General features: G+C 40.8%; 1 protein-coding gene and 2 long non-coding RNA genes across 3 annotated transcripts in view; 1 reads left to right on the top strand and 2 right to left on the bottom strand.

The window, feature by feature from the left end:
- Positions 1 to 861: 861 nt before the first annotated feature.
- On the bottom strand, positions 862 to 2,495 carry LOC122577182. The gene is made up of 4 exons (XR_006320111.1): positions 2,264 to 2,495; positions 1,726 to 1,855; positions 1,325 to 1,640; positions 862 to 1,254 (listed from the first exon to the last, which is right to left on the bottom strand). It is a non-coding gene; the product is annotated as an uncharacterized LOC122577182 (long non-coding RNA).
- A 2,833-nt stretch (positions 2,496 to 5,328) lies between these two features.
- Positions 5,329 to 7,793, top strand: LOC122577370. Its single transcript, XR_006320233.1, has 4 exons — positions 5,329 to 5,463; positions 5,648 to 5,867; positions 6,316 to 6,868; positions 6,965 to 7,793. It is a non-coding gene; the product is annotated as an uncharacterized LOC122577370 (long non-coding RNA).
- Positions 7,794 to 19,365: 11,572 nt separating this feature from the next.
- The window catches only part of LOC122577202 (homeotic protein Sex combs reduced), a 44,545-nt gene continuing 39,528 nt past the window's right edge, over positions 19,366 to 24,382 (bottom strand). Inside the window, exon 2 of the mRNA XM_043748347.1 lies at positions 19,366 to 22,284. Within this exon, the coding sequence (XP_043604282.1) occupies positions 21,980 to 22,284 (305 nt within the window). The 3' untranslated portion in view covers positions 19,366 to 21,979. The remainder of the gene's footprint in view (positions 22,285 to 24,382) is intronic.

Here is a 24,382-nt window from a genome sequence, read left to right as displayed (position 1 = left end):
CAGTCATTGATCACTGTTGCGAGATATTCCGCTGCGATAGCGGATATTGCTCACCGTGTTTTGATCTAAAGTCTGCGAGCCTTCAGATTTCTATTTTAAAGCCACTTTTAGAATTATGTCATTTTATCTGAATGTGTAACGTAATTTTGAATAAACTTTCTCCTTTCCATTGATCAATCATGCATGGTAATAACACTTCGTTCCTTTCATCCTTAATTTTTCTCTATTCTAGTATTGAAATTAAAGAGCGTTCAGAGTAAAAATATATTTCAGAGTAAAGAAATTATTAGTTAATAAAAACATTTCCTTGACAATTGGAACTACGCTATTAATCAGAAATACTGTTTATTTTACCAATGTAGGTAATACAAAAATTAGCTCTTTAGCGATTGTATAATTGTAAACTATATTAACGTTCGTCAAAAAATCAGAAATTTTGCTACGTCGCAGACAAACAATGGTAGAAAAATAAAAGACATGCGACTTTACCGATCGTAGATGATATTGCATGGTCTGTGATCATTGGCGGGATAGACGTGACGATAGTTCGTGCCTCAAGCTGAAATACCGACTTGGAAAATATCTTACGCCCTCTGTGATTTTATACGGTGAACACAAGAAATAGAAACAGATGACTGACTCGTTCAACCACAGACGAACCTGCCTTAGGCATGATTGCACGCGTATAGTCATTATCATATCTATTCTTATCCTAGTTAATGGCTGAAGTCGAACTGCGATAATGTTGACGGTCGGTACCTATCTATCGATACAGAAATTGAATATTACAGAATCAAAATTTATTATACACATACATAAATTATACGTACATATACGTACAAAATTCTTCATAGGAGTGTTGTATATAATATAATATTTTTATAATATTAATAGTTTACTAGTAATAATTAGAGATTTTGCGGATGATGATTTTCTCAGTGATGAAAGTTATATTATATTATTAACAATAATAAATATTTTCATTACAAAAAATACATTGATCGATGAGTGCGTTCTGTTTGGTCTAAATAAATATGTGTATACCTTTATTGTAAATTATTATTAATAGACGATATAGTTTTTAATTGAACGAAAGTAAGAATTGTTACCGACGGGTTTTATTTCAAAATACAGTTCCTCTGGTTCGTCATAGTGCTGCATCTAAAAACGTGCGCTGTGATCTTCACTAACTGGAAATTCGTCTATGTATTTGTAATGTCATAAATGACATATTATGATATAATATCACGTGTACTGAAACAATCTAAATTTGTAAATTCTTTCGTAAATATTGACATAAAAATTAAATTGCTGTCATACTTACATTTACATTTATATACATCTACGTATTTCGCGTAATAAGGGGTTTGTTTAATTAATTAGAATAGATTAAAAAGTTTAGTTGCTTTGACGTAAACTTGAATCACAGACAAATATACTTAGTGCGTGAATTTTAACATTCCTTCGCCAATGTGGTGAACCCAGGTGGCCGTAGGTCACGCGTAGCCGACTCCACCCTTCGAGTAGTAGGCTTAACCAGAAAGGCCCACCTCTCGTCAACATCGCCCCCCACTTTCTCTTGACATAATTTGATTCATGATGGCTGTACGACGACTAGTGCGCCATCTTATAACGTGTCTCTGAATTGTTGAACATTTCTATCGCTTGGTACTGTAGATCACGAAGAAACATAGATCTACCATCGGCTACAAAATACATACATACCGTGCTTATAAAATGGTTATCGTTGCTTTCTTGTAGATGGCAGAATTTTTACTTCCTCTAAGTTTCAGCTTTTACACAATTTAGCATTTCTTTCAATGAGTTATAACGTTAAAGTCATCATTTAATTTCTCTAAGAATATTAAATATTTCTTATTAAACAATTATTATCATTAAATAAATTGCTGCTTTTCGTATCGTAAGATTCTTTTCACTTATTGAATTTTCAACTTCGATAACTCAAATTTAACAGTAGAAAAATTGAATACAATGTTAAATGCTATTCTAGGTAACTTTTTAATATGACATAACTTATAATTAAATTTGTAGGACATCAATTCTATCAACAGACATAACGAAAGTTTTATCATCATCTTTGTGTCAACCACATTTTTAACATTTCATACGGCGTGTTTCTCGTCGTACGTTCAAGCATTACGCAATCTCATAACAACGCTCGTCGGCCTAAACACGCGAGCACGTGTCACATCACGTTTTCAGTCTTCCTGACACCGAGCAGTTTTGTTGGCTGAAGTCTTACCTTCGTGCTCCCATGGGGCCAGTATTCTAGAACATGTAACTGACACTGGTCAGAGGAAAGGCATGGTTCCTTCCTCATTGAAACTGACGCTGACTGAATCCGCACAACACAGCAACGTCTGCCCTTTCCTTTGAATTCCATCAGAACAAACTTAGAACCATCCTTGTTGCGATTTAAAAACACCTCGATATCTTGTTTAAAATATTTCATTATTCTTTGATGGCTATTTGGCCCTCAGACGACGAAGACTGAATCAATTTTCACTCATACGGATATTTCATATTTATTACTTTCTTTTAGGTTGGCAACTAAGTGATTTGGTCAGTACCACCTAATGACAAAATCCGCAATCACTTAGTTGCCAACCCATAAAATGTAACATAAGTTATATTTGCATATCACAATTTTCTCAAATAATACGAAATTTTACCTTTTAGGTTAATGTAGTTATCGCAATGGTGTAAGAAGCCATCTTAACCTATGGTTACGATCAGATCTGGGACTAAGGTTAAAATTAAAAATTCCATTACTTGATCATGTATACCAACTGAAAACCATAAATTTGGTTTATAGCTCAGAAAGCCAATCGTAAGCAAAATTCACAAGAGTGGAACGATACTCGAAGCCAACGAGTTAAAATATTCACTACGCATTAAAATGGAAACTTTATTTATTCACATGAGCGTTAAATACGAATCGAGAAATCCTAGATTAAAAGGATCAAGGTCTTGAAACGCAGAGCGTGGCATTTTAGAAGAAGACACGTAATATTTCGCAATGTAAGAGTGGCTGCCAGGCGACGCTGTGTCCCGAAACGAAAACCGTGGCACAGGCATAGTTATAAGAAATGAAAATCGATTAATCCGCAGACAAGTTCTCCCACAGTTTCTCAACGAGTAGAAGTAGAAGATTCAGGTTCGCTGCCAAGATTCCGGTGACTGGAACACAACGACAAGAAGAAGCGGCATGACAGGCCTGGTCGGAAAGACGCGACAGCTCCGACCCAGACCACGACAATAGCAGTCGGCGTTGACACTTCGATAACTCGTGAATCAATATAGGAAAGAGAGGAAGGCTTTCTTAGAAAAATGACGATAGAATGGACGCAGTTGTTCGCGGCCCCCGCGCTCTTCCCCCTCCTCTTTCTTCCACGCGTTCCGAAGCTGCTGCCAAATCTCAGCCCGTCACCGGCCCGCGTGATTGATATCTACTTCGTCTCGTACGCGGCCCTTCCCTTTATTCCCTCCGATTCCCACCGCAGTCCCGAGGAGAAAACTATTCCCGTTCGCGCTTTTGTTTTAAAACGAAAGCGCCAACTCGATTTCACTCGGTTAAGGGTAGCTCCCGTGTCTTTTCTGAATCGTAGTTCTTCAAATCGAGACTTCAAATCGATTGAATATCGATTCCTCGATTTTACAATTTGTGGTTCTGCAAGTTGCATTCGGAGATTCGGAGTAAGGTTAAGTCGTATGAAATTTTTGTGCATCGATCTATCTTGTCTTCTCTCGATTTAATCTATTTACTAAAGAGAAATAAATTTCAAAATAAAATACGTGTTTTAGATAGCAAGTTATCTACGATAAGAGTCTGATCTGAAAATCAGAAAGAACATGGAGACTATTTATGAAAACCTCATAATTTCTTCAAACTCTGCAACGCGTTCTCTTATTCTCCGATGTAAATACTATCGTTCCATCGTATCAATTCATTTCACAAACCGGTAACTCTTTTCTCGGGTCAGTAGCTTTAGTTATGTTAAGAAACATAGACCAGACCGCGAAGGTTTCAACGTTCCATCCTCATCATCGGTACGAACGCAATCCTCGGGACGACGTCGACAGGTTAGGCGATGGAGTGCTAGTCGAGTTCCGCGGCCGTCACGTCGCAGTGACGAGTGCCCTCCCTCTGCATCCCCCGACACTCTGGCAGGCCATCGAACGGGCCAACAACCTAACGTCAGGCAACGCCACCTACAACCACCCTCAGAGGCAGAGGGCCCTCCAGGTTCTCCAGAACCGCGGGCTCACTCCCCCCTTTCACTCTTTGCTTCTCTTCTCTTCTCTTCTCTTCCCTTCTCTTCTCCTCTCTTCTCTTCTCTTCTCTGCTCTGCTTTGCTCTACTCTTCGTCCGCTGTTCGTTCCTTCAGCCACGGCCGACTAGTAGTCGAGGAATTCGAGTTGCTATAAATCTCCCTTGACGGGCGCGATGCCAGAACGCCGTGGGGGGAGGGGGAAACGTGGGTTACGGAGGGCTACGAGCGTGGAGGAACGGGTGCCGATAGGATGGGCAGACGAAAAGGGAAGGGAACGCGCTTCAGCCGCACCAGGAATTGTAATAGTTTTGCTCGCCAGGGTTAACGCAGCTTACAAATCTACCCCGCTATGGATAGAAAGAACTCGAAGGTCGCCACTTTTCGCAACTCCTCCCTTTCCTTGTAATACTCTGTCCGCTGATCGCTTTTGTTAAGCTCCGGTCACCTGTGTCCATGCGAACGTGTTTCTATGAGTTTTGAGGGCAGAAGTTTGGATGAGATTGAGGAAGATGGTTATGGTATCTTTTGTGATAGTTTTAATAAAGCATTGATTAATATGTCATAATAATTCTACCGAAAATTGCACGGTATAAGAGTAGCATATGATTACTTCAGTGTAAACTTCGGCGAAAGAAATCCTTGCTAAATAATTTTCCAGTATATTTTCTACCATTGTTATAATTCTTTTGGTTATGACCTTAACTACTAATTTCCTGATTTCTGCCATTCGCGGGTTTACATTTTTATTAATTCAATTAGAGCTTAGTTTACTCGTCTGTAGAGTGTTCAATATCGACGTATTTTCCCCATGTAAATACATACTTTTATTATTACCAATTTTTTACATTACACCAACTCCTAATTTCCTGACTTCTGCCATTCGCGTGTTTACATTTTTATTAATTCAATTAGAGTTTAGTTTACACATCCCTAGAGTTTTCAATATCGATATATTGTGTTGGCAACTAAGTGATTCCGGATTTTGTCGTTAGGTGGTATTGACAAAATGTGCAATCATTTAGTTGCCAACCTAAAAGAAAGTAATAAACATGAAATATCCGTATGAGTGAAAATTGATTCAACTTTCGTTGTCTGAGGGCTAAATAGCCAGCTTTATACACCAATAGAAGGTTTTTACACCATTGCAATAATTACATTAACTTAAAAGGTAAAATTTCGTATTATTTGAGAAAATTATGGTATGTAAATGTTATTATAGGTTGGTAACTAAGTGATTGCGGGTTTTGTCAATACCACCTAATGACAAACTCCGCAATCACTTAGTTGCCAACTCAATATTTTTCCCATATAAATACATATTTTTATTATTACTAATTTCCTACATATTTCAGTGTATATATTCAACAGTGTGTGTTGTGTATCGATCTTTGTTTCCTGGTAGTCGTCTAATTCTTCATAATAGTACACCATTAAGTAGAAAACGCGAACGAGCTACAATTCAATGGGGCTATAAGTCGCTCGCGATGAGGGTAAAATAGCAGCGAAAAGTTTGCAGGTGTCGAGCGAGTCGTCGCGGCACGTAAGCCAACAGACGGGTCCCGAGTTCATCAAGTAAGTTGAATTGAAGAAGGACTTGTTTTCTTTGGCTGCGATCTGGTCTTCCGATAAGGCGGTCGTGATTCGACCGCCGCTCTATCTCCTAATGACCCCGCGGTGAATTGCGGCCACCTTTAATTTGCCGATGTTACGTCGATAAAGTTTCCTTTCGACCATGGAAGCCTGCATTTCTCTGTTGCTTGTAAAACAACGATAGGAACATCGTTGACACGACAATTTCTCTTCTCTCGTTTATCTAATCTTATTGTAGTCCCTAAATTTTTCACGTTCCAGTCTCGTTTTAGTTTCAACGAAGAAAACGACTTACCGTACGAATTCCATATTTTCTTCCAATTTAAGAAACTCTTTATTGATAGAAAAATACGATACGATCGAAAATGAGCCAAAGGAAGCAACAAAATTATACCTTTGCTGCTGCTAAAAAATGTTAATTTCTTTCCAGATGCTGCCGTATCTTTTAAATAAACATTTACCGAACGATCCAAGGAAACAAGGGAATAATTTTCGTTAGAAAATCCAGTAACGCCTTACGCTTCTTTCGCCATTAGTATTACCAATAGTAAATTTTGCGAGAAAGTTTGCAAAGTAACGGAAAATTGGTACTTTTGATTTACGGTCCGAACACTTTTGCTCGATATTTGCCACAAGGTCGTGGGAATACATAAAAACCGATAGTAGTACAAAAGGAAGGGTTGTCATTTGCATTTGCCACGAGTGACCCTTTTCAGGCTCTCAACGTCCATCCATGGAAAACGGAAATCAATTTGATCCGCTGCGGACCGCTTGCCAAGATTCTGTACACAACTTTACACTTTACGAAGTCTGGAAAATATTTCAAAATTTTCCGACTAAAACAGGGAAATGTTCTTCGATCATAACCTTGAAGATATAATAAAAACAACAACATAAGAATACAAATACTTTTACGGACCATAACATTTCCATCCTTTTAATATTAAATAATATTAAACCATGGAAATATCGGAGATGTTAAGGTATTGTTTACAATCGCTAACAATTCTATTTTAATTAATTATTTAATTTAATAAATATTTTCCATAACCGCAGTATATTAAAATACGTATTTTTAGTCACCGGACATCAAACTGAGAAGACGAAGAAAAATGTGCTTATCGCGCTTCTTCTTTCCTGAGATCTCCGAACGAGACGTTCTAACTATTAACACTTCTTGCGCAATAGTAACGACGGCCTTCGTTTCCCATTAAGAAGCACGGCAATAAACAGGAGAAAAAGTGTTGGTTAAGACAGGAAGGTAGAGAATTGATAGATCGAGAGGGGTCCAGAGGCGGTAAAACGCGGTTGTAAATCGGATTCGCAGCGGGACCGTTATCCGAACCGATGTTACTGAACGGTACTTTTCTCCAAAACGGAGTACCGTCGCTGTATAACCGCGGCTTCGGGCATAAATCAATTAAATTATAAATTACTATACAGAAGTTGAGCAAAACGACCACCTGTTGAGGACAGCAGCAGAGAGAGAGAGAGAGAGAAAGAGAAGGTAGAAGCGAAAAGGGGCAAGTAAGGGGGGTGGCGGTGGGGAGGCCAGCTATCTCGTAAATTCTCCGCTCCTGCCCCGCTGCTGTATCCATGTGTAGAAGTGTTTACTCCTTACTTCCTTTCTTCTTTCATCGTGATCTCCTTCTAGAAAGTTATTTACGAGCAGCCTATTGTTGCCACCTGTGTTACGAATGGCACGCTAATTGGACTGTTGCGTTTGCCGCCTTTGTTTCATTTACGTACGACGAGTCGCGCCTTTAAATTAACTTATACATAGCGTTTTTGTCGATTTAAAATTGAGTGACAGGTTAATTCCGTGAATGAATACTAATGATTCGTTGATTGATGAACATTGTAATCTATTAGGGTAATATATGGCTTTAAATATAGTTTTTTCAGTGATTGACAGTGTACGAATGTTGACCGAGAACTTTACAGAAACAACTGTCTGTGACAATCATCTTTCATCGAATCACTTTCCCGTCAAAGAGTTGCTACATTACAAGAGACTCGTAACGTAACTCGCTTCATCTTCCAGGATATTAAATTTCAATTTATTTCACGTGTTGAAACAGAACAAAAAGAAGTAGTTTCCTAGAAGACATGAAACGAACTGATAAGAAAGTTTGCTGGAAAATATTTTTACATATAAATACGTACATGTAAATTCTTTTTTGCCAACAGAGTTCAAATTTCCAACTCTCAAGAAGGTCGTTTATGTTTAAGCTTTGACGCGGATTTGCTAGATAAGCGTATAATTGGGAATGCGAAGAAAGTAGTAGGTAGGGACATTGAGAGCTGCCAGGGATGATTAATTCTCGGCAGGAAAGCGCCAGACCCTTTGGAACTCGCTTGTAGCGCCCGCTCCACCCCGTCTTCTCTACCATTCCAACAGCCCCAACCACCGTCACTTCGAACCTCCTCTTCGCTCCTCGCGTACACCCGACAACCCATACCCTCTTCAACCCTCTGAGCTGCTCTTACCACCAAGCAGACTTTCTCGTTTCGTTTGTTCTCCGGCCGTGTCATTCGTTATTACATCGTAGAAACTCGCGGATATTTGGAATTCCGAGTGACGTCTAAAGGCCTCCCTCGTTGCTTTAACCGGTAACCCGGCTTCTTACCGCTTCCGCGGCTTCTTTGTCTGTCTTGACTTCTTTTTTCTTGGCCTGCCGCACCAATTTCCCATTATTGTTAGTCCTTCTGTCATTTTAACGCGAAGGTTTCCAAATGATTCTTTTAGGACAAGGACGTGTCTCACTATAAGTTTGATAGCGGATTGATAGCTGGGTTATTGTTGGATTAATGTGTTTCTTTAATGAATGTTTCTAATTAGTAACGAGATTAAATCGTTTACTATGAGTTAATCAAAGAATCTTGAAGATTTTATTGGTAGTTTGAATATTTAAGGGTCTACAATAAACGGCAATTCACTAGTTAAATAATAAACCAGAAGTTGACTTTTATTGTTTTAATATTTAACGTTCCATTAGCTAAATAATGGAGTGTTGATCTAATATTTGACGTGTTATTAGTTAAATAATGGGAATTCAGAAGTCAAAATAATCTATGTATTTTCGAACGCAATGGACTGACGAAGGTCCATAAAATTTTACAGCTGGAGTTTATCATCTTCCATGATAATCCTTTATTTCGTATAAATTTATCAATTTATTTATCAACAACTTGTAGACAAGATATTTACGCTGGGTGCGTATGTGTAAGTTAGAAAGATGCATCTAAAGTAGATATAGATCAGTGCCGAGATGTTGACTGATCTGTAGTCATTGAATCAATGCGGAGATGTTGACTGACCCAAATTCGATGAACCAGTGAAATTCGGTGACGATGCTGTCGCAAAGAAAAGCTCTTGCTCGGTGGAGACTGCCCCATCACTGGTCGCTTGCGGGTGGAATCCCAGGAAAAATGGAAAACTTCACGTTTCCCCACTTTTTAACTGATAGAGCAATAGCCATAAGGAATCTCCTGACTCGAAGATGTTCTATGCCAATTAACGGCCTTAACGGCAAATCTAAAAGCTTCGTTTTATGACAGTTCCTTAGGATTATTGCGGTCCGCTTAATTCTATGTGCACAGTTAGTGGCCGTCTCGGCCGTAAAAAGTCACCGGATGTAAAAATATGAAAACGCATATATATATGCGTTCATAACCTAAATTGAATGGTCGTACGAGAACGCATATATGCGTTCATAACCTAAATTGAATGGTCGTATGAGAACGCATATATGCGTTTATAGCGCTTAAAGGTTAAAGTACAAAATCGCGCTCTTCTATTAGGTTAGCAACTAAGTGATTGCGGATTTTGTTATTAGGTTGTATTGACAAAATCCGCAATCACTTAGTTGCCAAGCCAATATCAGTGCACAAAGCTTCCACCATGCGTCTCCTTGTGGAATAGAATCGCGAGGGCCGTGTATTCTGTTTTCCCAGCAGCGTGTTGGTAAAATTTTTCCCCGGGCGTCTGAACGAGTAGAGAACGCGAGCGAATCCGGCGTGGGGCCGTGGACGGGGCAGGTTTCTGCCGTGGTCTGCTTCTCCATCAACGAAGCGGGTCCGTGTCTCGCGGGGAGTGCTCGCGATATCGCAGCTATTTGCATAAGGCTATCGTCTTTCCTTTGTTGCGGGTTCGCCTCCCACATACGTGGCGAGGCTGTCACTCAGCTCTCGGGCCTCTTTCCACGGCCCGGCCTTCAGTCACATCAGCCGCGGATCAGGGGCTTCTCTCTATCTATCTTGTCGTCTTCTCTTCGCTCTCTTCGTCTTTCCTGCTTTCTTTCGTTCCCCGCCGCCCTGCGCCCTTCTTACTGTTCCGCTCGTCCTCGTTCGTTCGATTTCAAACCTCCCTACGGCAGCAGAAGACCGTACACCCTGTCTTCGCTACCTTGCCTGCATTCCTGCATACAATTACACGGGGCTGCGCTTATGCATTTCGTGCGTAACGTGCGTTGTAGCCGGACTCCAGCGAAGCGAAACAGTCCCTGCGTCGATTTTTGGCTCGAGTTACGCGTTTCGTTGGAAGTATAGCAGATGGAGATGATACGGTGAGATCGAAAACTCTGTCACCGGTTTAGGTTTACATCTGCCAATGTTTGTAACAATCTGTTTGTATTGGTAGGGCACGGAGATTCGTTTAGGGCAGGACAAGTTAACACTTTGACTGCCACGTCAAAATCACATGTTATATACCGGGTCTTGCTTAAATTCAGCATCTAACTTATCTACAAAGTATCTGTGAGAATATCCTGAAGATAATTTCAAGGCCATCAATTCAGTTTTGCGTGTCAATATCTATTTCTTATGTTATGTATATGATGTTTTAAGCGACATCAAGACGAATCTTTAGTAACAATAGAAATAATTGAACACTTTGAAATCACATGTTTCGCCGAGGACGCCATGGGAGTATTTTATTATCCAAAGCATATAATGACAAAATAATAATAAATTGATGATGTAAGACAACGTTCTTTCCCAATGGATCGTTTATCTTATTGGTGGCCACGGGTGACCACCGTGGCGCCTTGCTAACAGTTGATAGCGACATATTATAACGAGGCTTCGTTTATTTCAACAAACCATTCGCATTCGTTGTTTCGTCGCAAGCAAAATGTGCAGAATATATTGTTGAAACGTGTGGAAGATATTAGTTAACAGTATTTGCTCATTCTATATATAATAGTAAGGTATGACCACGGGTGACCACCGTGGCGTCACAGGAGAAACCGTGGGTCATATATGACGCACGTGACAGTCAAAGTGTTAAAAGCAATTCATCCTTCATCCTTTTTTGTAGTATATGTAAAAAGATTTGTCTCCTTGCAGAGCACAATGGTTGTATATTACTTTTCATTTATATTTTGAAAGCTCCTGTAATTATTAAATATGAACTTTTCGTGTGTTCAAATAAATAGAGTTCTACTGAAAGGTTCATTGTCAACGTTAATTATAAACATCCAAGCACATTTCTCATATCTACAATTCAAAAAAAAGATGACTCTTATCAATAAAAGATGTCAACGATGAAGGAAGCGATACAACGTCTTTAAAGGAATGATTTTTTAGTTTAGTTATAAGGCGAGTGAAGTTGAAAAATAACGTTATCCTAGTTCAGGTTCCCAGGGAAGCCTTCTATAGGACAGGTAATTTAAAACACACGGAAAGTCGACTCCTGTGCGGATGTTTTTTATGAGTATCATAGGCTGTAAAAGACTATGTTTAAAGTGGTCATGGAAAATCGTGTTTTTCGAGCGTTTCACCGTGCTTCCAGCTACTTTTCTACTTTCTAACGTTCCATCCATGAATCCGAAAGTCCTGAAGCTAAAATTTAATCGCAGGACGTTGTCCAATTAATTACGCACTTTTTATCATCATCGAATAAATTGTTTCATCGCCAAAGAAATTTCAACATTTATCAGAAACATAATAACGAGAAAGTTACTACCCATTTCATCAACTTTCCACTAAAAATCATCAACGATTTTTTCTACTAGTTAAATCTTAAGACTTTATGGTCTGAGTCACATATGACGCTTTAATTCCTATTATACATCAGATATCGAGTTATGATTTACAAATATAGAATTATTTTTATTCCACTTGATATTTAGCATAAATTCTATGAATCTGAAATTCTATGAATTTTTTTATTACTTCCTACTATTTTATCATAAATCTCGTATGGCATCATACGTATACTATAACCTAAAATACTAAATTAAATTACAATTTCTTTCTATTTCTACAACGTGTAAACGTAACGAGTATATGCGCCGATATTTGTGAATTTAGTTCATCTGAAGGAGAAAACCAGAACATTCAAAGGCTGCGAAAAAAGTAAAGTATGTTAATTACAATATGGCTGACTTTCAGTGGACCGGATTGATATGAAAATGTTGTAATAAACGCAACCGGTAGCCACGGGTGGTTGCATCGTCGCGTACATGTCGATGACTATCTCGCGGACCGATGACGAACTGGGTAACTCGGTCAAACCCACCGGCTCCGCGGGGATTTACATACAAATTGAAGTGGCGCGCGAGAGAAGCATCGATCGCGCGCGAATGCGAATATGGTAATCGGCTGAAGCTGCAACGTTAGCCATCGATGAGTTCGGGAAACGTGCCCGGCAAATTGAATTAGGTTGGTCCCTCGTGTCACGAGACTCGTCGCGTCTTCCACATTGGTTCCCTTCCCGTTTGACTCGACGCGTCACGATCTTCCTTCCGATAGAAAATATCCTTCGTTCTTATGTGAAAAGAGAAAAGGAATTGTTATAAATACAATTAGAAATACAAAGCATGGATTAATAATGCAGTATAATAAAGTTCAATACATTAATAATAAATTGGAAAGTTTTACTAACGTGATGAAACTTTCAAACTACCCGAACATTTGTGTACTGTGTATCACTGTTTTTCTGGTTCTGTTGGATATGCGTTTCCGAAGGTTAGAAGTTGATGACGTCATAGACGCAACGGTTAGAGTATTCTGAGGATAGAATTACACAGGATAAAAATTTCATATCAAATATGTCTTTTTATAATTTACATATTTGTTCGAATGTTAATGTCACTTGAAAGATATTTGGCAAGAGGAGAAACGTTTCTGTGTATATTTCAGTATTTTTTAAATATATTTTTATGTATTCAGTATCATTTTATGAATTATTTCCTCCTGCGTTCTTTGCCACATTTTCAAATTGTATCTTCCTTTGGCCAGAAGAAGTCTTAAATGTAGGAAGAACGCAAAGAAATCGTTATCGTGTATTGTATTAACATGAAATAATCGCTGGTCAAAATGAAAGCAGTAGGATTGTATAAGCATCATTTACAGATAATACAATATGTACTAAATTCTACATAGACAATATGAATATGTAGTGGTACATGAGTCAACGGAGGATTCGAATCGGGAGAGACTCACAGTGTTGTGCCTTGAAGTGGCAACGTTGTTTTGGCTCGCTAGGCTTAAAGGTAAACAAACTCCGAGCAAAACATCGTCTTCGTTACTTGTAATCGTACACCGGAGATACGTTTGCAGTTTTTGTAATACCACGGATCCATACGAATAGACGAACGTGCTCTCTAGGACGACCATTGTAACGAGTTTATACAGTCGACTAGCTAACGTACAGTTGAACAGTAGCATTGAGCGAGCGATGATTACGACTGGCACACACTATCTCTGTACTTGTATTTAAATGATTTTTATATACTCTGTACTTTAATAAACTAACACTTATAATAAACCACCTCATTAGGTAAAACGGTCTGTGTATCTTCGTTTAATTCAAAAATTGATATCTAAACGTTTAAAATTATTGATCTTTTGAGTGCTCACAATTATTGACAAATCTAAAAGACCGGCATGCGCCATCTCTGTACTTGTATTTAAAATGATTTTAATATACACTGACTATTACAATTTTATCACTCGTCTCTTTATTAAATTAACACGTATAATAAACCAGCTCATTAAGTAAAACGTTTTGCGTATTTTTGTTTAATTGACCTCTAGATGTTACGTTTAAAATTATTAATCTTTTGAGTGCTCACAATTATCGACAAATCTAAAAGACCGACATGCACCATCTCTGTACTTGTGTTTAAAATGATTTTAATATACACTGACTATTACAATTTTATCACTCGTCTCTTTATTAAATTAACACTTAAACGTTATAAACGTTTAAAATTATTAATCTTTTGAGTGCTCACAATTATCAAAAAACCTAAAAGTCTAACATACCGAACGAAGAATACACAACCAATGGAACCACACAAATCAATAATTCTCCTTTAGACTTATAGTATATTTCAATATTATAAACAAGCACCAAAACATCGGAAACTTCTTCATAACTCTATATATACCTCACAATCTCACCTATCGAACTGAACGATTCTTTATCTCTGAACCTGCATCGAATCTACCGGAAGCCTCGGTCCTTCGACCCTTCGATCCAATGCATCGACTATCGCTTGCGAATTTTTTCAAAAGCGGGACTCGATCCGCGATACCGGGGCGTCAAGACAAGTATCTGCGGACGTTATGGTTGGACAGGCGATCAAAAGCTTGTCCGGAAGGGGGCGCACATCTCATCGGCTGGCAAAAAGCGCAAAAGGAGAAACTGGAGGTTCGAGAGCAGGATAAGCGGGTGTTCCCCGTAGCGTGCTGATACTCCACCGGTGGATCGGCGAAGATCGTCGAGTTTCGTTGGCCAGAGGAAGAGTTGCGCCTGGTGTCCGTCCGAGTCTCTGCATCTGTGGAGTGGAATGGACTCGGCGGAATGGGACGAGGACGGAGGCCGCATTAATAAAACATTAAGGTTTTGTAGACGATGTATCGATGTAGTGTTTATATTATCTTCTTTGATGTCGACATGTGAATTGGACAGATTTGTTATTCAGACTCCGTACATAAAAGTGGTGAAGTCTTGCTCCGCTCCGTTTGTGGACAGGGGACGCGGCCACGGACGGACAAACGGACGAACAAACGCGACGCGGACGGACGGACGGACAGACGGACGGGCTCTACCTCCTTCGTCTCTGACTCTTTCTCTCTTCTTGGTCCCTGCGTCGCCTGTCACTCAACCGATCGACCGCTGATGGAAGGAGAAAGGGCCGCGGGATCGAGGGCCGCCTTTCTGACTCGCCGCGGAAAAACTCACGCTGCCGATCGAGTTATCGAACTTTTCCAAACGCGGATCATCTTGCCGGTGTCTTAGCGGGAGCCTGTTAATGGCTTTCCGGCCACATCGTGCCGCTTTAGAGAATTGCGATACTTTTTCGCCATAGACGTCTGCCTTTCGCATCACAATTCTCTCATTCGTTTGCTTCGATTTATGGCTCGCTGTTTCTATGACGAGTTGTCACGTAGTTATAATCACTTTACGAGAACATTCTGCTAGTACGAGACTTTACCATTAACGCGTTCGGAATAAAACGTTATTCACGGATTGTGCTTTGTTCTTTGTATTTTTGTACAATAACTCAGATATATTTTTATTATAAATTTTAATATCACATGCTTCTATTACTTTTTTAATCTATGGCAGCACTCGACAGCAAATACAACCGGACGACACCAACTAGTGTCGAACGACGGCAGCGCAGTGGTTAGCGCCTTAGGTTACGAACGTTCGGGACGCGGGACAAATCCTGGCGAGCGTAGTCCGATTTTTATTCCGCGATACAAAAATGAGAAGAAAAGCAGCAGTGCCCCAGCAGCGACATCTCTACACCAGCAGCAGAATCTATCTCGGCCTCTCTATGCACTAGCAACTACAACTATCGCAATCATAACACCTCAAGTCGACTACTATAGTTACATACATCAATATAAATCCTAATTCGATTTAAAGCGTGACACGCGTGTGACGTTGAATGTGTCGAACAAAGGTGCCCGGTTTATCAAAATTAGAAAGAAATTCGACCTCCACGAATATAACGATCGTACGAAAGATGTTCATTTCTTGATACAAACTCGGTAACATGGAACAACGACTGTAACAGAATAATAACTCAAGTTCATTGCACGAGGCTAGAAGGGCTAACGATTGGCGCTCGTCTGAAACAAACACCGGGCATTCCCTGTGGTTGCACGCGCGACGAGCACGTCTCCGCTTTATTCCCAAGGAACGTGCGGTATCGATACTCGTCCCTCTCGAGAGCTCTCCCGTCGTGTCCCCTACTCTGAACTCGGCACCGTGATCCCGAACCTTGACTCTTCATTAATCACCGCGCGGTATCAATGACTGACTGAGTGACTGACGCCAGCCCAGAGGTATTATATACCTACGGCGTTCCGCGCCAAACGCTTCACGCTTTCTGCTACGAGTTTTCCCGGAGACGAGGCTCGCTTACCCACCAAGAAAAATCCTACCTCGAAATCTTGCGAATTTTCTACCGTTTCATGTAAACCACTTTGCTTCTAGCGTTTAACGAACACATGGGGATTTCTTTAGGTTTTTACTAGCAAACGTGATGGCGAACAGCGTTTACGAACAGGACGACATCTGTAAGATGTGTTGAGACACATTTTGCGATTTTATAATTGTGGTATTTTTTTAAATGTTATTTGTCATAATTAATGGTCAGGATAAATAGTTTGAAGACTATTTTTGACAGAGTCAGAAATGAACAAAGATATTTTATAATATGTGGTTGCTAGGCTGTGCTCGTGAGAACTTTGATCTAAATGCCTGAGAGACCATTAAAAAGAATCTGGACACTTGTTTATTATTGATACGATGTATTTTATTCTTTATAATCGTTTTATGAGATTAAATTGATTTGCAAAAGCCAACATACGATAATGAAACTGTTCTTTGTAATTATCAAACCTTGTAGAATTATATTGTTACTTGACAAACTCTCTGTCATCGAATTCTTTCATCGCTCTATTATGCTAAAATTCGCGCTCTGTTATTATCATATTTATGAGTAGTAGTATCACGAACACGTCTTCAAACAGTGAAAATACACTATTACCCGTTCCTCGACTAGACGAAGAGTGTAACGAACTCGTTAGACGAGGTTTCAATGTCGATAATCATCGACTATCAAATTACCAAAGTCCTTTACGACTTTCGATTGAACCATCAAAATGAGAGGTTGGTAGAAATGAAAATTCTACGTTTGCCAACGAACACTCTAGTTAATGACTATCATGGATTCATGCTTGTCCGCGTAATACCGGCCACGGATCCAGCGGAAAGGAAGGGATCGATAATTCGACGGCGCCATGCTCGTTTTATCCTTCGATCCGTGCGGTCTATCGTTACAATCTGGACAAGGAAAGTCACGATCGTCGAGTAGGCGAAACGTACAGCGTGAGGAACCGGTGGTGGATTGAAACTTGCGCTGTCATCGTCGGTAGCATGGTCAAATCGTAGGATAAACAGAAAGAGAGAGAGAGAGAGAAAGAGAGAAGCACTGCTCGAAGCACAGATCGTGACTTGCGTTCAGTCCTCTTGTCTCTTGTTGTCTCCTTGTTACCCGACTCCTGTCCGTTTCGGTAGTTTTTGAGGGTGTGAGGCTGCTTTATCACGCGCGACCTCCCGCTGTTGTCACGCGATCTTATCGCGCTACTCGAGTGGATTCGACCGCTCACGATCGCCGATCTCCACCAGTTTCTCGATCCTTGTCCTTCGAATTACGTCACTGTAGCATACAAGTGGTGCTCGTGGGTAGAAAATATTTTTTATCCAATTTATTTTACGAATGGTCGATATTGAAGAAATAAAAGGAACAAAGCAGGTAGCTGAAAACGAAATTATTTTTCACCGCCGATCGACCACCGATCGGATACGCCCGATTACTGTCATCGATGCGATCTCTTATTAAAGAAGGCAATTATTTGGCTCGTTTCAATGTTAACGGGTAAACTATTATTTTCTGATGCGGCGAAATATAATCAGCCAGCCTTGTTATCGATAATTACGGATAATTCACAAGCTCTCGGTAGATGGAACCGTTGTTCCGTACGATTGAAATTAAAACTCGTCAAACGTGTGGCCAATTAGAGGACGATCCATCTACACATACCGAACGTTATTATAGTCGAAGAAAAATGCGCGTGTACACGCGTGCACTGTATCCGATAACCTTTGGGCTGGGCATCGCTCGATCTTTCGACTCGAATGTTATCGCGGCCTGGAATTTCAGCAACGGCTGGCCTCGTCCTATCGCCCGTAATTGTAAACATAATAATTATCGTTTTACGAGCACGCCGTAATTAACACAATTTTTATGCGTTGCGTCGTGTTATTCCACCGATTAAAAGTAATTCAGGATTGCGTTATCGGACAGTTAAGTCGCTCGGTATCTCGTAATGCGCAACAATTATTGTTGCACTCGGAGGGAAAGTATTTTTTTCTTTAAGCGACGTTAATATTTTTCGTTAACCAAAATGTGCAGAGTTTACGAGTAAATATGGCCGAAATTATTTATGTGTTGAACCTTGAACGATTTCTTGCTTCTGTAATTGTAGGTTATGATAGCTTTTAGAAGCCATAATTAGTAGTTGGATGAATTTAATATATCGGATTATCAGGTAATGAATAACGACCGTATGTTTCTGTACGTCATATCATTTAATAATTACAATTTAAATTATATAATTATGCGACCTTACACGTACGGTGCTCTAGGTTACGTAGATGTATTAAGTAGGTATTTTTAGTTAGACTATTACGTATATTACATGGAATGAAGTAACATTTGAGTTGACGCTACACGAACGTAATACTTGAGCTTAATTTAAAGTGGAGAACGCATCCTTCGCACCTGACGAGTAAATAGGCTTCTTCTTCTTCGCTTCGTTGACCACTGTTTCTTTTCATCCTCGATTTCTACGGAGTCGGCGACGCGTGTTTACCGAACGACGCGGTCGACTTGAAGAAAGTAAAACGACGAACGTCGAAAAGACACGCGTTCCGCGTCTCCCATTCACGACGGATTCTTTTCCCTTAAAGAGCGCGAAAAACCGAACTCTGCATTCATAGGTACGGAACGTGTTGTGTACGACACGCGGCGTGAACAACAAAAAAAAAAAAATAATAATAATAATAACGAAACAAATAAAATACAATATTAACACTGGACCAAGTCATTAGCAACAGGCTCACTCTCAATAGAATAATAGCAATAATGTCAATAATTTCAATAATCATTGTAATAATATTAATAATAATAATAATAATTACTATTATAATCCTCACTATCTTTTTCTTTAAATATTCCTATATAAAGTACCAGGCGATAACGAAAGATTCTGCAACATAGGAAATATGCTTCGATTCGTTCTTCGAACAACTTGTATCCTGCATCTGTGCCAGATATCACAAACAATTACGTTTCACGAAGCACGGATACATCATTTTTTGTCGCTTATCGACTGCAAAAGAACTGGAGGAATCGGCTCGTTCGTTAACGCCTCGTACGATAATAACGTCGTTCAATATTGTGTTGCCGTATATTCAATAGCTATGTACAATTCAACATTATAGCCTACACTTACATCTCTCTTTCCGCCTTGTTCGCTTTCACCTTACATTTGTAATCTTTCTCTCTCTCGCGCTCTCTCTCGCTCTCTCACTCACTCTCTCTCTCTCTCTAAATATCGATAATATATACTTTTTTAGATCCCTGTATTCTTCCGAATTTGCTTCGCATAAAGTTACGCAGTTCACGACATCTTACTAAGCACGGAGCGACTGCTAGCTGTTTATCTTATTTTTTTCCTCGTTTAATTATAGCTTTTCTTTTTTTCATGTCTTCGTATCACAAGATAAACCAATTAACGCGAGCGCGCGAACGTGCGCGCACCACGACCGCGAACACATTATCTAAATTCATTTATACACCTGCCGTTTTGTTCGATTAAGTAGAGGAATCTTTCTATTCCACTTCCTCTTCCTTTTCCTTCTCTTCCTCAAAGGACAATTGCTCGTTTTTTGTCGGTTCGTTCGTTTTGCTGTACAAACTCCGCTCCATTCGCTCGTATTCCACGCGGCGTCGCGTCGCTATGCGCAGTTGCGACCGCGCAGGCAAACGGCAAACGCATGCGCGGGCACGAATGTGTTTATCTCACATATGTACGTGTGAACAGCTGATTTGGAAATCTTTGTTACCTCTAGACGAAAAGTTGTACATTCTTTAATTCTTGTACAATTTCGAACAATATTGTATCGTATGTATAATGCACCGAACATTTGCAACTATTATAAACAACGACGCGACGCGAGAATTCTGCGAGTGCAACGAGACTCGACTTCATACGGTTCCGTATCGAAATTGCGTTGCTCTGGTTGAATCGCACGCGTGCTACGCCTAAAGTTATCGTCGTAAAAAAGAACAGTTCATATTGTAATTCGTTCTGAAACGACGATCGTTAGCTGCCATAGAAAAACACGGACCGCGGTATTTACAGAGAGCTTGCTGTATCCTCGGCTGCTCGCCGATTTTCTTCTTGATTATTCTATCGAAAATTTAAAATCCATGAAGTGTTATCTTCGAGAACTTGGTTGTGTTCGGTGAAGACACAGGAAATGAAGAAACATATATTTAAAAAACACGGCAGAAAAGAGAAAAAAAAAGAGGAACATGGAATATCGTGTGAAACAAGTGACTTGGTGTATTAGATGTGTACATCTACAATGTTGTAAATTGAAGAGGAAAGCAGTGATACTTTTCTGATCGATTTGGCTTAACGAACTGCGGTATAGCAAACGAGGTTCGCGATGGCGCGATACAACAGGTTGTTCTTAACTATCGGCTGTTCTTACTCGCTATAAAGTTAACATGCGCTTTGTCGCATCGATTTGGCGACTTATTTCGTGTCGACCGAGCGGACCTTGAAAATTGTCAGCAGCCTCTATCGAAAAACGGCAGAGAATAGGCTCGAGTATTAATAGGCACCTTACGTACTATGAAGTAGAGACTTTAACGTGCACATAGAAACTGCGCGGTACGCCGATGGAGACTGCGTGGTTCGCGAATCTCCATCGACGAACGCACCCTCGCAGAGAGATAGATTTCGAGAACGAGCGAAAGAACAGAAAGAGAAGAGAGGAAGTGGAAGAAGAAACAAGAAGTTAAGTAAGTACATCAGCGCATCCTCTGTTTTTCTTTCTTTTTCTTTTTTAGTTTCTCCTTCGTATTCGGAATATAGGGAACCATGTGCATAGGTTGGATAGGGGGGCCAAGGGGTGGGGAGTAGGAGGGTTTGGATAGATCCAGAGATGCGGAACAGTGCGCAGCCAGACAAGATAATTAATTAATTAGTCGCTCAATTAATTAATTTCTTAGACCGCTAATTTCTAAGCCTTAAAAACTACTGATGCGGTTTTATCTCACCCGCTGAGGTGGCTCCTCGTCCGCGTTCAGCATCGGTACGTTTGTAATCCAGCCGCGGCGAGAGCCCCTCGGAGCGCGTCCAGTCCATTTAATCGGGCGCACGGCGTGCTTTGCAGAAAATTTTTGGCTTCCCTTCAACTTCAAATAGTTGTATTGTGACGGAGTATCTTATGGATGGACACAGGCACAGACCGACGAACCGTCGAATTCCAATCGATCGTGTAAGATAAAGTACCATAAAATATGGTAAAATCACGATGAATTTCAGGAAGTTTCGTTTCTTAAAGTTTAAACACGTCAGGTCTAGGTTCCTCGCGATAAAAACTCTAAAACCCTTTCGTCTGAACGCAACGCGTGTAGTACTCGAATACCAGCAAAAAAACGATGGGAGGAGACGACGGAAAGCCTGGGTAAAGAAAGAAGAAGGAGAGGGATAAGAATAAAAAGAAAGAGAGGAGTAGAAATTCTGCTTGACGAGTGACAATCCGTCGAGGCATCGGTGGCCTGTGTCAGACCTCGTCGGGTCTCACCACGTGTCCTACTGGAAGTGAAGTGTCCCGGGCCGCCAGGTCACGCGAGACTTGCTATAGTCTTTGGTGACGGCGACCGAGCCGAGAACAGGAAAAAAGCCTTTTAGAAGTTCTGCTCGCCGTACATCCCGGGGAACCGGACAGCGTGTGCTCCGAGCTCGGCGGGCGAGAACTCGTCCTATGTGGCCAAATGAGCGAACTGGCCTGGGTGGGGCGCGAACTGGTAAGGGTGGCCATACGGCGACATGTGGTACGGAACAATGTTCATGCTCGCCATCTTATGCTCCTTTTTCCACTTCATCCGTCGATTCTGGAACCAGATCTTGATTTGACGTTCCGTCAGGCAAAGGGCATGCGCGATCTCGATGCGACGCCGCCTCGTTAGGTAGCGGTTGAAGTGGAACTCCTTCTCCAGCTCCAGCGTTTGGTACCTGGTGTACGACGTCCTCTGTCGTTTCACCTCGCCATTCGCGTTCACCGTGCCTGCCAAACAAATATATCCATCTGTTATTACATGATCCTTATATGACAACATAGAGTCTGTGTCTTTAGTCTGAGATACTTCTATGGAAATTTGAGGATCTTCCTAAATAAATAAGGATCTTCCAAGCTATTTTCAAGGTTGAGCTTCAATTATGTCGTCTATGATTAGATATCAATGGTGGTTGCTTATGATCATTAGGTGGAACGACCATGAGAGGCAGTCATCTGACACCACCTTCGATCAACTTAGCTTGAACAGGTTGCATAGAATTATCAGCTAAAGGCAATCATGTGTTTCTATCAAATTGACCTATCGAATTGAGAATGTGTCATAACACAAGTCGAAGAGAAGGCGACAAGATCCACGATCATCCAATGTATCGAAGCGTTACGCACGAACGATGCAGAAAGAAGGAACAGGGGGGGAAGAGGATGAAACGCGTACGATGCATAATAGCTGGGCTGAACGCGTGTAACGCTTCACGACTTGGTTAATTATTTCAACGAGTCGCGGCTAATACATCGACCGTGGCTACCGGATCGCGAACTGGTCACTTGGCAGCTGTTTTACCTATTTGCTCAGCACGCCCGAGCCATAAATAATTTTGCAACGCTGTTATTACGATACTCCGCCTATTACACCTATCCTCTGTGCGTTGCAAAAGACTCGGTAATGAATAGCTCGGGCAACGAGCATCAGGAGAAATCTCGAGGTCGCCTTTAAATACCAATAACCTGTTACTTCTGCTTTTCCAGCCACGCAATCAGCGGCTCGCGGCTAAACTCGCCGATTTACTGCTAACATTTTAATATCCCAATTACAATAACGTTCGATACTCTCATTATGAAATCGCTGAATCATGTCTCGTTGATCGTTGCTCGCGTAATCTTATCGATTCAGGAAGCCTCATCGATGGAATTTGCTGCTCAGGCGTCGCGATTGCTGTCGTTTAATATATAGCTGGTCGTTAGATTTCTATCTGATAAGGTTGATTTACAAGGTAACCGAGGTAAACTAGAACCGATGGAAGATAATAGAATTCACTTACAAGCTGCTGCAATTTCTACCTGTTCCCTTTTTATTAATCGATACAGGCGAGCAAAGCCATATCGATGGTTTTGGATCAGCGAATCGAGCAGGTGCTAAGCGGATCGAAATTGCACCTAACCTAACCCCACAACCTAACCTCAACCTAAGCCCTTCACGATCATCATAGATCCATGTCAATGCGGATATTAAAGAATCGGCTCATTTACAGCGATAATGAGCGGGCTATTAATAGCAGTGTGCAAGGGAGAGCTCGACTCTCTCAGGGACGGCGATGTAGCTGAGCTATTGCATGGTCACGTGAAAGCATGTGAAATGTGGTGTTGTAAGAAAATCTTAATTTGCGTGAAACGTCGAACCTCGAACAATTATTTTTCTATTAATCTTAATAAATAATTAAAAAAGTCCAAGTCAATGATCATCGTCTAAAAAGATCTCACACAAATCTAAATAGAAATTGAAAGATATTTTATTAATAAAATATTGAAAGTCCAAAGTTTTGATCCGATCAGGTCCCAAAACCTGTGACTTTCATCCGGCAGAATTCTCACAGGAAATAAATGCTCTTCGCGTGGAAACTCGTTGACGAGGAAATCAACTTGCTTTTGGAGATTCCAGAGGAAAGTTTCCAGTGACGCACCTCCTGTCCAGCGAAGCTTAATGACCGGACCTTTCGAGCCGCGTGTTATCACTTTCCTCCCGATGTAGCACGTCGTCGAGCTGACTTTTTAATAAATAGTGGCCCGACTGGAGAGAACCCGCATATCGTTTATCCAGCGCGCACCTAGCCGTTTTGTAACGGTCAAAAGGAATTCCTTTTTCTGGCTGGCTCATTATTATACGACAGTCGAACGCGCGAACTATAAAGCCGGCACGCGTACCGACGTCGCTGAACGGGGCACCGAGGGACACTCAGCGTGCTCCTCCCGTAGATCCTCGCTGTGGATCCTTTCCGGTGATTAATTGCCAGCCATGTCCCGCTGACGTCGATACGCCCTATGGCGCAGCGTGGAGACAATCCGCACGCTCGAAATATCCTCACGCGAGTAG

This window comes from Bombus pyrosoma, linkage group LG18 (genome assembly GCF_014825855.1).
Source record: "Bombus pyrosoma isolate SC7728 linkage group LG18, ASM1482585v1, whole genome shotgun sequence".
Taxonomy (NCBI): Eukaryota; Metazoa; Arthropoda; class Insecta; order Hymenoptera; family Apidae; genus Bombus; species Bombus pyrosoma.
Note: the sequence above shows the minus strand (reverse complement) of the source record. Positions and strands in the feature narration are given on the sequence as shown.